At 37.4% G+C, this 12,684-nt stretch overlaps 2 protein-coding genes across 2 annotated transcripts; one reads left to right on the top strand and one right to left on the bottom strand.

Moving 5' to 3' along the window:
• Nucleotides 1-326: 326 nt before the first annotated feature.
• Nucleotides 327-9,479, bottom strand: LOC137405284 (nipped-B-like protein B). Its single transcript, XM_068091513.1, has 7 exons — nt 9,444-9,479; nt 8,660-8,788; nt 7,041-7,238; nt 6,416-6,557; nt 3,194-3,351; nt 2,259-2,798; nt 327-719 (listed from the first exon to the last, which is right to left on the bottom strand). Exons 1-7 carry the CDS (start codon nt 9,477-9,479, stop codon nt 327-329), a joined length of 1,596 nt encoding a protein of 531 aa, XP_067947614.1.
• A 424-nt stretch (nt 9,480-9,903) lies between these two features.
• Nucleotides 9,904-10,446, top strand: LOC137405283 (uncharacterized). Its single transcript, XM_068091512.1, has one exon. The coding sequence runs from the start codon at nt 9,904-9,906 to the stop codon at nt 10,444-10,446; it is 543 nt and encodes a 180-aa protein (XP_067947613.1).
• The last annotated feature ends 2,238 nt before the right edge of the window (nt 10,447-12,684 follow it).

The raw sequence follows: 12,684 nt of genomic DNA, 5'->3' as shown, positions 1-12,684 counted from the left end.
CTCTCTCTTCCCTCCTATTTCCTCTCTCTTCTCTCCATTCTCCTCTTTCTTCTCTCCCTTCTTGTTTCCCTTTTCCCTTCTCTCGTGTTTCTTCTCTCTTTTCTCTCATGTCTTCACTCTCATTTCTCAACTCTCCTGTCTCCTCGTTTCTCCCTCCTCCCTCTTCCCTTTTCCTCCTCCCTCCTCCCTACTCTCTACTCTATCCTCTATCTTCTAATCTTTATCTTCTCTCTATCATCTCCCCTCTCTCCTACTGTACATCTATTCTCTTATACTGTATATCCCCTCTCCTCTCTCCCCTCTTCTCTTCTCCCTCCTTTCCCCTCTCACCTCTCCTTTTTTTCTGCTCTCTCCTGTCCCCCTTCTTCCCTCCTCTCCCCTCTCCCTTTTTCCCTCTCTCCTCTCCTCTCTCCCCTCTTCCTTCTCTCCTCTCTTCCCTCTTCCTTGTCTCCTCTCTCCCCTTTTGTCTCTCCCTTCTCTCCTTTCTCCCCTTTCACTCTTCTCTCCCCTTTTTCCCCACTCTCCCTTCTCTCCTCTCTCCCCTCTCTCCTCTCTCCCCTTTCGCCTCTCCTTTCTCTCCCTTCTCTCTCCCCTTTCACCTCTCCCTTCTCTCCCCTTTCCCCTTTCTTTCTTCTCTCCCCTTTCTCCCCTCTCTCCCTTCTCTCCCCTCTCTCCCCTCTCTCCCCTCTTTTGCTATCTCCCTTTTGGGGTGCTCTTTGCTAAATTTCCTATAGCACTTCACTTCTCTGTTTGGGTCTGTGCTAACTTTTGTCTTCCTCGCAGATTGTTGAAAATCATAATAGAAGATCAACCCCTATCGGCTAGCCACTTAGAAGATTTGGGTGTTCTTTAGACTATCTTTTTTTTAATAAAATTTATTAAATAATGTAGTTGTCTCCTCATGACGCTATGTCCGCATCACAAATGTTGTATACATGTTGGCATAATGTGCAGCAAATAAAAATATGGCAACAACTAGAACCAATTGAATGGCTGTGTGGAACTCAAGAATTAGCAAATCAACTGTATCTAGTGTTTATTTGTTAAATTTCTGGTTATGATCTCTTACCACCAAAGCAAACTTTGCTCAATGCTAGCTGAGGCATAAGCCCACGATACAAGCTATTTGAATGGCTAACAAGTAAAATGTGTTCGTTGGTAACACAAATTCCCGAGCTCTTTTTTCTTCTTTTGTTTAGTTACTTGCACTGAAGAAAATGCACAGATTAAATAATTTTTGTGAGCATTTCATCTTTGAGTATGAAAAGCTCACTTTTAAAAATGTAGTCAACATGCCTAATCTTTTCTGTTTATTTTTTGTTTTCTTACCAGACCTAGTGTGTTGGTAAATTATAGCTCAAAAAGCCTTACATAGAAATAACCAAAGTTAGGCTTTAAAACAAGGCTGGAGTTGCAACATAACATAAATTATCTAAAAGTAATTTCAATGTTTTCTCACACCGCTGAAGAAAATTGGTAATTGCAGACATTCATCGAACTGTTTATCAAATTATTTTCATTGACAGATAATATCCAAGTTAAATCAGATTCTTCCCTTCAGCCATCACTGCAAGAGTATGTTGAAGTAGAATGTCTGATAAACATACGTCCTTCAGAGGAAAGTTCTTTTGACCGTCTGAATACAAGCTGGTACGCATGTGTAATTATTCATACTTGTAGTCAATCATGTGGTTTTTTATGGCACTGAAAGGCTAAAATTATAAAAATGAATTAAGTTTCACTAATTCAATATAAATTTTTGTAGTAAAAAAAGATTGCTGCATTGTATCAATAAAATTGATGTCTAGGCAGAATGGCAAAATCAATTTTTTTGTGCTACTGAGGCAGTTTAGCAATATTCAACAATTTTGTATAAAGTAGATTTTGTATAATGATTTCTAGAGTCGAGTGATTTTTGAAAGCTTTTTACCAATATGAGTCATCTTAATTATCAAAATATAGTCTATGATGTGGTTTATATAGCGCATGTCGAAGAACCTTGTTTACATCAATTGATACTGGAATACAAATGATTGATTAGGATGTAAAATGCTGTCAGGTGCATAGTTACAGTTATTTAAGTTTTTCTCAAAAAATATTCAAATTTAGAAACTTGGATCGTCACATTGAAAAAATAATATTGATAGTAACTAAAGTGCTGCATAAAAGATTGCTTAGTGCAGAGCTGAAACTCGTGGCATTTAGTGTAGTAGTCCCCACTCCATCGGCTGCACTTATCAACTGCACTTATCAACCACCTTGTCAACCGCCTTATTAACCACCTTATTAACCGCCTTATCAACCACCTTATCAACCACCTTGTCAACCGCCTTATCAACCTCCTTATCAACCACCTTGTCAACCACCTTATCAACCGCCTTATCAACCGCCTTGTCAACCGCCTTATCAACCACCTTATCAACCGCCTTATCAACCTCCTTATCAACCACCTTGTCAACCACCTTATCAACCGCCTTGTCAACCGCCTTATCAACCTCCTTATCAACCACCTTATTAACCACCTTGTCAACCGCCTTATCAACCGCCTTATCAACCGCCTTATCAACCTCCTTGTCAACCGCCTTGTCAACCTCCTTATCAACCACCTTGTCAACCACCTTATCAACCGCCTTGTCAACCGCCTTATCAACCTCCTTATCAACCACCTTGTCAACCACCTTATCAACCACCTTATCAACCACCTTATTAATCGCCTTATCAACCACCTTATCAACCACCTTATCAACCGCCTTATCAACCTCCTTATCAACCGTCTTATTAACCACCTTATCAACCACCTTATAACCACCTTATCAACCACCTTATCAACTGCCTTATTAACCACCTTATCAACCGCCTTATTTACCACCTTATCAACCACCTTATAACCACCTTATCAACCACCTCGTCAACCGCCTTATCAACCACCTTATTAACCACCTTGTCAACCGCCTTATTAACCACCTTATCAACCGCCTTATTAACCACCTTATCAACCACCTTATAACCACCTGATCAACCACCTTATTAACCACCTTGTCAACCGCCTTGTCAACCGCCTTATTAACCACCTTATCAACCGCCTTATTAACCACCTTATCAACCACCTTATAACCACCAAGCCTTATTAACCTTTTTATCAACCGCCTTACCAACTGCCTTGTCACCAGCTTTGTCAACTGGATTCTCAAACAGCCTCGTCAACCGCCTTATCAACTGCCTTATCAACCGCCTTATCAACCGACTTACCAACCTCATTTTTCACTGCCTTTTCACCTGCCTTGTCAATTTCCTTTTCACCCACCTTATCAACCGCATTGTCAACCACTTTTGGTGATTGCGGAAACTTAACTGCAATAAAAAAGTGTTTCCTGATTTTAAAATATTCTTACGTGATGGAATCTTTATTAGAGCAAGCTGCCAGAGCCTGTCTCAGTTCATCTACCCCGTGTTTGATGTAAAAAAATCATCCTCACTTCAAGCAAAAGCGGGCAAAATTTACAGCCTTATAACTTTTGTTTCTTATAAACTCGCGCAATATTCTGTCTAATTAGAAACTTGATAGCGTTCACATACATGCATTAAGAACCGTTGCCGATTGCATTATATATATATGTACATACATATATACATGTATATATATATATATATATATATATATATATATATATATATATATATATATATATATATATATATATATATATATATATATATATATATATATATATATATATATATATGTATATAAATTATATATATAAATATCGTTTTAAGCATGAAACTTTAAGTTATAAAATCATTTTACCATTTTATAAGATTTTTTCAATTTTACAGGTAAATTTTACTCACACACATTGTTTTGTTGTCATTTAGTATTGATTTTAAATTCTTTGGTAAAATCTTGCAATTGCATTAGCTCTATGATTTATACACTATACATGTATATTTTATCAAACGCTAATAACATAACTTTAAGTAATAAATCATTTTACCATTTTATAAGATCTCTTCAATTTTACAGATAGCTCAGCATATACTTCGAGCACTCTACAGCTCACGCTGGTACCAAAATTATATATATATATATACAATATTTAATGATATGTAATATATTTATTACTTCATTGGCAATCTTTTTATTTCAAATAGAATTGTTTTTTAAATTATGTCTACAACAATAGTAAAACAAAAAAAAGGGCAAAAGGTAGCTACTAAAATCGAATAAATAGTTTGACAAGTGGAGTTTAAAATTCCTTTTTATGCTAATAAAACTGATATTAGGTCAAATATTGTGAAAGCAGCCGACAATGATATTTTCAAAATAATTGGCAGTTGTATTATGCAATTTGTTCACATTGCAGAAGTTGAAATGAGTTGATAACCTGTAACTGTCATGTAAAAAAACGAAGACACAAACCATGAAAAATCTTAAAAACTTCAATTGAAGTAAAATAAACATTTAGCATAAACAGTGTGAGAAAATTCAAATGTTTAGAAAGATCATTTGATTGAACAATATAAGCTGGATATGATGTAGATTTGTAATTAGTCAAAATGTCTTTTTGCTACAAAATAAATTTTTTGTTACATATTTTGGATGTGGATCATAAGTGTGTACAATATAAATCATATGGCGAAATATAAACTGATAATAAAATTTACATGTAATAGCAAGTTTTGAGTTTATGTATGGCCTGCAAAACTGGAGCAAGATCAATGACTTCGTGAACATTTTAACAAATAGTGTCGACATTCTTAGTCCAAGAAAGTGGATTTGTCAAAATCAATCCTAGCCAATTTGTGTCATGTCTGCAAGTGATAGATTGACTGCTGAACTTAAGAGTAAAGCCGTTTCGAAAGTTTTCATTTGTATTATAATGAACAAAATAAGATTTTTGTAAATTGATATTCATATGATTTGAATTTCACCAGTTGCTAATAATTTGTTTGAGATATCAGTTTGCCTTGAGAAGCTTCACATCTTTGTGATGATTTAAAAACAGTATCATCGGTGTAGGCAAAGCCTTTTGAAATAGGTCTGAGAAGATCATTTATATATATTAAAAATAATCTATAAATGAGTGAACACGATCATGATTTTTGTCATGAAAGCAGTCTAGCGCTGCATGAAAAACTAAGCGCATGCTATGGGCTATATGCTTAAAAATGAAAAAAGTCGCGGCCAACGGCAGAATTACCGCTGATCTATTATATAAAGTAGTCTTTTGTTCTAGTGGTTGCTACATCTTTTCACCAAGCCTGTTACAAGTATTTCACTGGCTGCTTACTTTTAGCAACTTGCTGTGTCAGGCAGTTTTATTATTCATGTAGCCCAGCACGTGATGCAGTCAAGATAGTTTCGGTTATAGGTATCATAGACGCAGTTTGTCTGAGAATTACACATTAATGATTTGGGATGAAGAAAAGACTGAAACTCTCTATGAAATTTCACCTAACCGGATAGAAAAAAGATTCCAATTTCATCCTATTTTCCACGGAGGAGAATACAAGTGTGAAATAGAGGCTTTCCACTTTCCACCCACAATGAGTCGGAACAGTTTGAGGTTTGAAAGTAAGTCAAAATGATTTATGATTTTTATTCAGATAGTAAAATATAAGCTGAAGGTAACACAAAAAGGCGATATTAAAAAGAATGCAAGGGTAAAGTATGAGTGGGAAAAGGTAAGACGAGATTGAGAGAAAAAACAAGAAAGCTGTTAAACGAGTTTAGCCCCACCAATGTCATCATACAACAGCTTGAACACCATGAAATGTTTCAGGTAAACTTTAAGGGCTTAAACACCAACTGATGAGCAAAAATATTTGTTGTTAGTTTCTGTTTTAGCATACAATATTGATTTATGTTTATAACAATTATACTCAAATTTTACACCGATCTTAAAAAAGTACTACAATACCTTACTTTGCTGTAGAACAAGGTTGTTTTTGAACTACATATAATACCTTAACCAATTATCTTGACTAAATTACCTAGTGTAAAAGGAAGTGCCAGTTTCCTTTACCTTCCACACAACAGCAAAACAGAGTGTTAAATGCCAATGAAGTATATATGTACTAAATAAACATATAAGTATTCATGCGCAAAAGGCAATCAACCCAGAACATACATGTAGAGAGCATGTGCACAGTACGACTCTGCTTCAATAAACAAATCTTCTTCCATTTTTATTTTTAATTAGAGTTTAGGTTCTTCCTTTTTCTTTGTTCTACCCACAATTTCTTTTTGGCTCTCTTCTCAATCTTCCGGTTTTTTTCTCGGTCCCTCAGCTTTTCTCTCAGAGTCCAAGTTCTCCCCGTTGGCCTAAGATTAATAAGTTTTGATGGATCGCCTTCTTCCTGAGTGGAAAGCCGGAGGCTTGCTGTTTTGTTGGACTTAAATGATCTGTGCTACTGTATGACTTGCGAGAGGCCCTCAGTCGCTGCTTCCCTGTCTTTCTGTCGCTAATAGGCTGTGCCATCTGCTCTCTGAGGTGCAGTTGGTGACAGTCAGCATTGGTTAGCAGGGCAGTATCTTCAGGTTGACCGGCCACCATCTGGCATGCAGAAAAGATCACCACCAAGTTCGGTCAGCCAGGCACACTGCACGGCCACACTTGGTCATTCAGTGGACCTTCCTGTGAGCCATCAGCTGGTCCTTTGACATGTGTTGATGACGCCAGGGGCAGACATACACATCAATTTGCTACACTTCCTTTTGCCTACTCTTGCGTGCACTTGTTATGATGCTGCAGATGCAACAGGTACCTTGCTCTCTCAACATGTCGTCTACACGGCTCTAGGTACTGCCACTGATATATCGCTTCGTCTGCACAGTCTCCTTTTCTTGGCTAGACCGTGGCCAGCTTGATTCAGAGCTTCTGTATGAGTGGCTGCGTAGAGGTTGGAGACCGATCAGGCTCAATCTCACTAATGCACAAGACCTGAACTTGCTCGGTGGTCAACTCAGCCCTCGCTGCTTCTTCCAACTATTCCAATTGTTCATGAATCTTCAACGGCGCCTTGGCGATTGAGCTTACCGGCATCTTTTTGGATGGCATGATGTATGCCAGAATTTTCTGGTGTGTTTCACATGTAGCTAGATTGTTGACTAAGTGTGCTTCCTCAAGTTTCTCTGTTGATAACAGAAGCTGGCTCAAAGAGGCAACATGGTCAGAGCACTTCTTCGAGTTTCCAGGGTGCTTTGTTGTACACATGGAAATAGCCGAGCCCGTGCTCTAGCACATAGAAGCAGTCTTCTCCTCTGAGTCTAGCAGACCTGGCAGTAAGTTTTCTTTTCAGGTTGAGTACAGCGTTTTTAGCTCCTCGGCTAAGGAGCGAAAATATTTTTCTGATCTTACCGCGTTAAACTCACCAAAGGTTTGGTGACACCAGAAACAAAAGGCGAATATCATCAATTTCATCAGCAACCCTGCTCACTTAGCCCCTGGCAGCACTGCTCCTGTTGTGGTCATCATTGGCTCTAACCATGGCTGACCATGCACGGCCACACCCTCAAAATTTTCAGGTGACCAAGCATTTTTAACCTGCCAGGGATTGTACCTAATGACCCTAGGTGCTTTTCTTTCCTGGCTAGGAAACTGGACTGATGCTGGGCTCGTAGGCCCAACTAACTCTTCTTGAATTTCTCCTCTTTTTTATTCTAGTCATTTCTTCAATTTTCTTCGCTCCTGCAGCAGGCTTTCAGATCTTTGCTAAATACTGGGGATGTATAAGCCCTGCTCTTGACTTTGCCAGCTCCAACTTGGCTTCTTCTTCTTGTCTCCTAGACCTTGGCCCTTTCATATTGAGCCCTCTTTTGGTTCTAGGGTGGCTGGTGCCTGTCCAAGTTCTTCTGGACAAAAATGGAACGCTTTCAGCCAGTTTTCATTTTGCACCGATAACTGGCCCTTTTGTTCGACTAGATGCGTATAGTTTGAAACCATAGTAAATCTTTTTAATTTAGAAAGACTACAAATTTTGCTTACAATTTGGGGTTGTCCCCTTAACTTCTTCTTTTATTTAGAGGCCAGACTCAGTCTCCTGGTGAATATTATAGGGGAAGCTCCTTTTGGTCCTTTTGCCGGATGCCCATCTGTTCCTTTTGGAAAGTTGTGCGTGCTTCCTCTAGCTATTTCAAAGTATTTCCCACATAATCTTGAGAGAGCTGGGGCTTTGGTAGTGGAGGATTAAACTCCAGCTTGTCAAGAAGTTAAAAATCTTGTCTGAACATAGCTGATTGGCCGTCTCTAGTGGCTGAGTGTGGCCTTCTACGACATGCTCGTATCAGCTGTGAAAGCAACTTGTTCCACTTGTCCTGACTGTCTCGATTGCTTTGGTCGACCACATCATTCGTTTTTGAGTGATTGGGTATTGTATGCGTCTTCTGTACTTGTCAGAGTTGACACAGTCCGGTCATCAGTTGGAGCTCAAATTGTACACCTTGCTCGTGTAAACCCATGTAGCAAAACACACACTCATTCAATGCACTTGCCACTACTGAAGCTGTGGCTTTTAGAAAGACTATGGCATCCTGCCACCTTCTAAAGTAGCCTGTTAATACGGGGATTCACCTATTCTCTCTTTGAGTTTTTGTCATTGGTCCCACTAGGTCAATTAAGTTTATTCAGGCTTGCCAGGTTTATTCAAGAAAACTCACCGAGCGGCGGTCAGCAGTGCCCAGGCGGCACAGTTTAGGAAAAATCTCTTTCCTCCTAGAAAACTTTCCTAAACTCTGGGCGGTTTTGCTCTCGCAACGGGGTCTACCAAGTTCAGCAAAATCTTTTCTCTGAAAAGTTCCTGAGATGCATAATTACTACAAAACAGTTTTAAGTTTTTGACCTGATTTAAATAGGGTTCAACTATATTCCATCTTTATTATACTAACTAGAAACATCTTAAAAATCATAAAATCTTTCAATCAGTTGTTTTTGCTGTAACAAAATGGTTTAGCTTTTACCTTAAAACTGATTATACTTTTTTATTTAACCAAGTTAAATAATGTTTTTCCTTACTTTTCAATCCTCGATATATTTGTATTTCAGCATTTTTGCAAAAAATGAATTTACTAAAAAGAATGATTATGTTGATGCTAGATCTCAAAAATCAGACCTAGAATAGAATTTTAATATATATCCAAGAATAGAAATTTTTTGCTTTTGGCAAGCAGCTAAGATTTTAGATAATGCATACCATAAAACCTCTAATTATGTAACTGCCATGGCACTCTAATTTTCAACTCTTCCTTTATAGTGGTAGTCAATTGGAGGCGGCTTTCAAATAAATGGCTGACGGTGTATTTTTCTTACGGCTCGTCAGAGTTTTCGGAAGATGAGATTAATCTTATTAAGGGCTAAGCGAATGTCGCTTATATTTTGCTCTCTTTTCCCCATGAAGCGATATTAACCCTTTTACATGTAATAAATCTACCTAAGATAAATTACCTCCAACTTGTCAAAGAGCTTTTTATAATTATGCATTGATAAACCAAGAAATATCTGTATCAGTTGATATTTATTGCTTGTAGTTTACCCGCGATGATATTATAGCCTGTGCTCTTATTTGACATTTGTTGGCTTTTCAAATTTTAATTTCAGTCTACTTTTGAAGAAATATTTTTATTTTAGATCTATATTTACCAATGTTGCATAAAAGCTCATTGCACTCATTGATATGTGTAGCGTATCAGGGTCATAAATATGCCACCTGAATCATACTGTCAATAATTGCAATGATGTGGCAATATGTTTGTTTCTTTTTGCTGTTGTCTTTGCACTTGAAATCATTACTATGGGGAATCATTGATGACTTGTATACACATATATATTGCTTGTAATGTAAAAATAAAACAGTTTCGAATTAGCCAGCCACCAGAAGCCTTGATACACTAAACTGGTGACGAGGATGCCGGATAATAAAGCCATGGCTAATTTGCCAGAATTTGACAACTCTGCGAGTGTTGAGTCATATTTGGAGCGGCTTGAGATATATTTTGCTGTGAACAAGGTTACGAGAGACTCTCGTCAGCACTTACTGCTCATGGGCTTGAAAGGCTATCAATACGATACAATACGAGATCTGGCAGCCCCACAGAAGCCTAAGGATTTGACATACAGTGGCCTAGTTGACCTTGTGTGCAAGCACTTTGGTACGACAAAGCACTGGCTGGTGGAACGACTTTCATTCAGAGAGATGAGACAGAAATCGGGTGAGAATCTCAATGAATATGTCAGCCGCTTGAAAAGGACAGCTCGCCAATGTGAGTTTGCCAGTAGTCTGGATGTCAACCTGGTGATGAAACAATTTCTATGTGGCATCCGGGACACTATGCTGAGGTCAAACCTGATCGCACTTGAGGAATCAAAGCTAACAGATATTAGTGTGTTATTGCAAGAAGCAAATGCCAAGGTCGCAATAGAGCAGATTACGCTTACAGATGTGAAATGAAATGAATGCAGTCAAGAGGAATGGTTTTAGCAAGGGACAAGCAATCTGTGGTGATTGTGGTTTAGAGCAACGGATTAACCACAAGTGCCCAGCGAAAGAGCGCACATGTTTTAAATGTGGGGGCAACGGTCATCTAGCAAAAGCACCTGCCTGCCCAAAGAATAACATCAGAGCTGTTGAGAAGGTACAGAAATTATTTGACTACAAGGACAACAATTTCCTGTTTTAAGTCAGTCAGCTTAGCCAGTAAATCTACAAGTCAGTTAGCCAGTCAGCACTGTTTGCTTAATTTTGAAATGTGACGTTATTCAACCATTCACTGTGTGCGATGCCTCTCTGCTATCTACTATGTGTAGTGCTTCTAGTGTAGTCCAGCCAGAATTTGAGTTAGTACTGTGTGAACTTCTCAACAGATATTGCATTTGTTTCATGTGAACATTTTTTTGGGAGAAAAGGAAGGAATATGTTTATTGAATTGTCAAAGATTGTCATATCCTCCTTTGTAGCCTATGTACCTGTATTACGTAAATTTTCAATTTTGTAAAATTGGTAAGGGATGTAGTGTATCAGGGTCATAAATATGCCACTTGAATCATACTGTCAACAAGGGCAATAATGTGGCAATATGTTTTTTTTTGTGCTGTTGTCTTTGCACCTGAAATCATCACTATTGTAAACCATTGATGACTTGTATACACATATATATTGCTTGTAATGTAAAAATAAAACAGTTTTGAATTAGCCAGCCACCAGAAGTCTTGATACATTAAAATATGTTTGCTACAGTTTGCAACCAAAGCTAGCTTTATATGTACAGTTTACAAATAATTACGAACCTTGGTCATTTGTAAAATCATGTTACCACAACAATGCTATTAAATAATATGCCTTAAATCTGCAAATAAAAAGGTTGTATAATCATAATCTATTAAATGCTACAAAAATATATTTATGAACAAGTGACATAAACAAACCAAACTTATATTATATACGGGCCAAAACAAAAGTTAACGTTTTTAAAACAAAAATATTTGCATTGTTTGTTTGGATAGCTGCTTTCTGATTGTTGTTTTCAATGAAATGAACATCTTGTAGTTGTCCAATATCTTCCAAAATACCTTCTGATCTTAATTCTTCTTCTGCACTGCTGAACTAGTCAATATTAATGCCTAAACACTCTTTTTGGCATAGCACAACCTTTACGCGCTGTATTTAGCACAAATGCAACGCGTAAAATTTGCTCACTAAGTGTAACCTTCAGCCCAAAACTTGCAAACCGTTTTTATACGCATGTTTTTCAAAGTGTTAAAACCGCCTTAAACAGGAAACTACTACTAGCCTGAGACAGTTAGTAATTATTTCTATGGCGTTGCCTTCAAAGTTCATCTTCCATCGTAAATTTAAATCGTTTTTTATGTATGCTAATGTACTTTGAAGTAGAAAAACCGCATTAAGAAATGATCTTCTATTAGCCTGAAACCATTATTGATCATTTCTGTAGCACTGCTTTTAAAGATTTATCAAAAAGAAATCAAAAAGCTTTGGCATTAGACAGCTAGTGAATTGATTGTTAACAATGTAAATGGTGCAATCTTAATGCGATTTTGTAGACACCTTTGCTACATGCATAGGCTAACTAAGCATAGACCTAATTAATCATGCTAAACAAGTCTTTTTAATGCGGACTAAAAAAGGTTTAACTTTCTGAGTAAAAATCAGACTGATTGCTAATATATTTAAAAAAAACAAAGTTTAAAAATTGCAGAAAAATTATTGGAACAAAATATTGAAATCTCTCAAATGTTATGCTAGTGATTGGGAGTATCATAGAACACAAAGAAAATGTTGTGAGATGTTCCAGGTCATAGGATAAAGACTCAGTCATAGCTTTAGCACAAACAAACAAAACTATGGCTAAGCAAGAGTGGTTCAAAATACATGAAACTATGCAACTTGTTTATAGATCGTACTACAGTGAGAGTTGTGTCCATTCGTCTGTCTGACTGAAGCATTGCTAAAAGCGTTAGTAATAAAATGCAACGTACGGGATTTGAATTCAGATTCCTAGTCAAAGACGATTACTCGGCCAGACTGTTTGACCCCTTTTCTTCATCAAAAAATAATTCTGCACATACATGTACTTATTATACTTTTGCACAATAAAAGCTTAACTCTATTGAAGCAGCAAAACGTGATCTGCAAGAAATTTTAATATGTCTCTAACTTAGGTCTGTGAAG

Source organism: Watersipora subatra, chromosome 9 (genome assembly GCF_963576615.1).
Source record: "Watersipora subatra chromosome 9, tzWatSuba1.1, whole genome shotgun sequence".
In the NCBI taxonomy this organism is placed as follows: Eukaryota; Metazoa; Bryozoa; class Gymnolaemata; order Cheilostomatida; family Watersiporidae; genus Watersipora; species Watersipora subatra.
The sequence above is the reverse complement of the archived record's forward strand: the minus strand, read 5'-3'. Positions and strand labels throughout refer to the sequence as shown.

Bases quoted from the DNA above. Each gene is read 5' to 3' on its own strand.
- LOC137405284 (XM_068091513.1), bottom strand. From the start codon at position 9,479: ATGCATAATTATAAAAAGCTCTTTGACAAGTTGGAG. The intron at 8,789-9,443 runs GTAATTTATCTT...GGAACTTTTCAG, and splicing joins AGCTCTTTGACAAGTTGGAG to AGAAAAGATTTTGCTGAACT. The intron at 2,799-3,193 runs GTTTGAGAATCC...GGTGGTTATAAG, and splicing joins ATAAGGCGGTTGACGAGGCT to GTGGTTGATAAGGTGGTTAA.
- LOC137405283 (XM_068091512.1), top strand. From the start codon at position 9,904: ATGCCGGATAATAAAGCCATGGCTAATTTGCCAGAATTTGACAACTCT.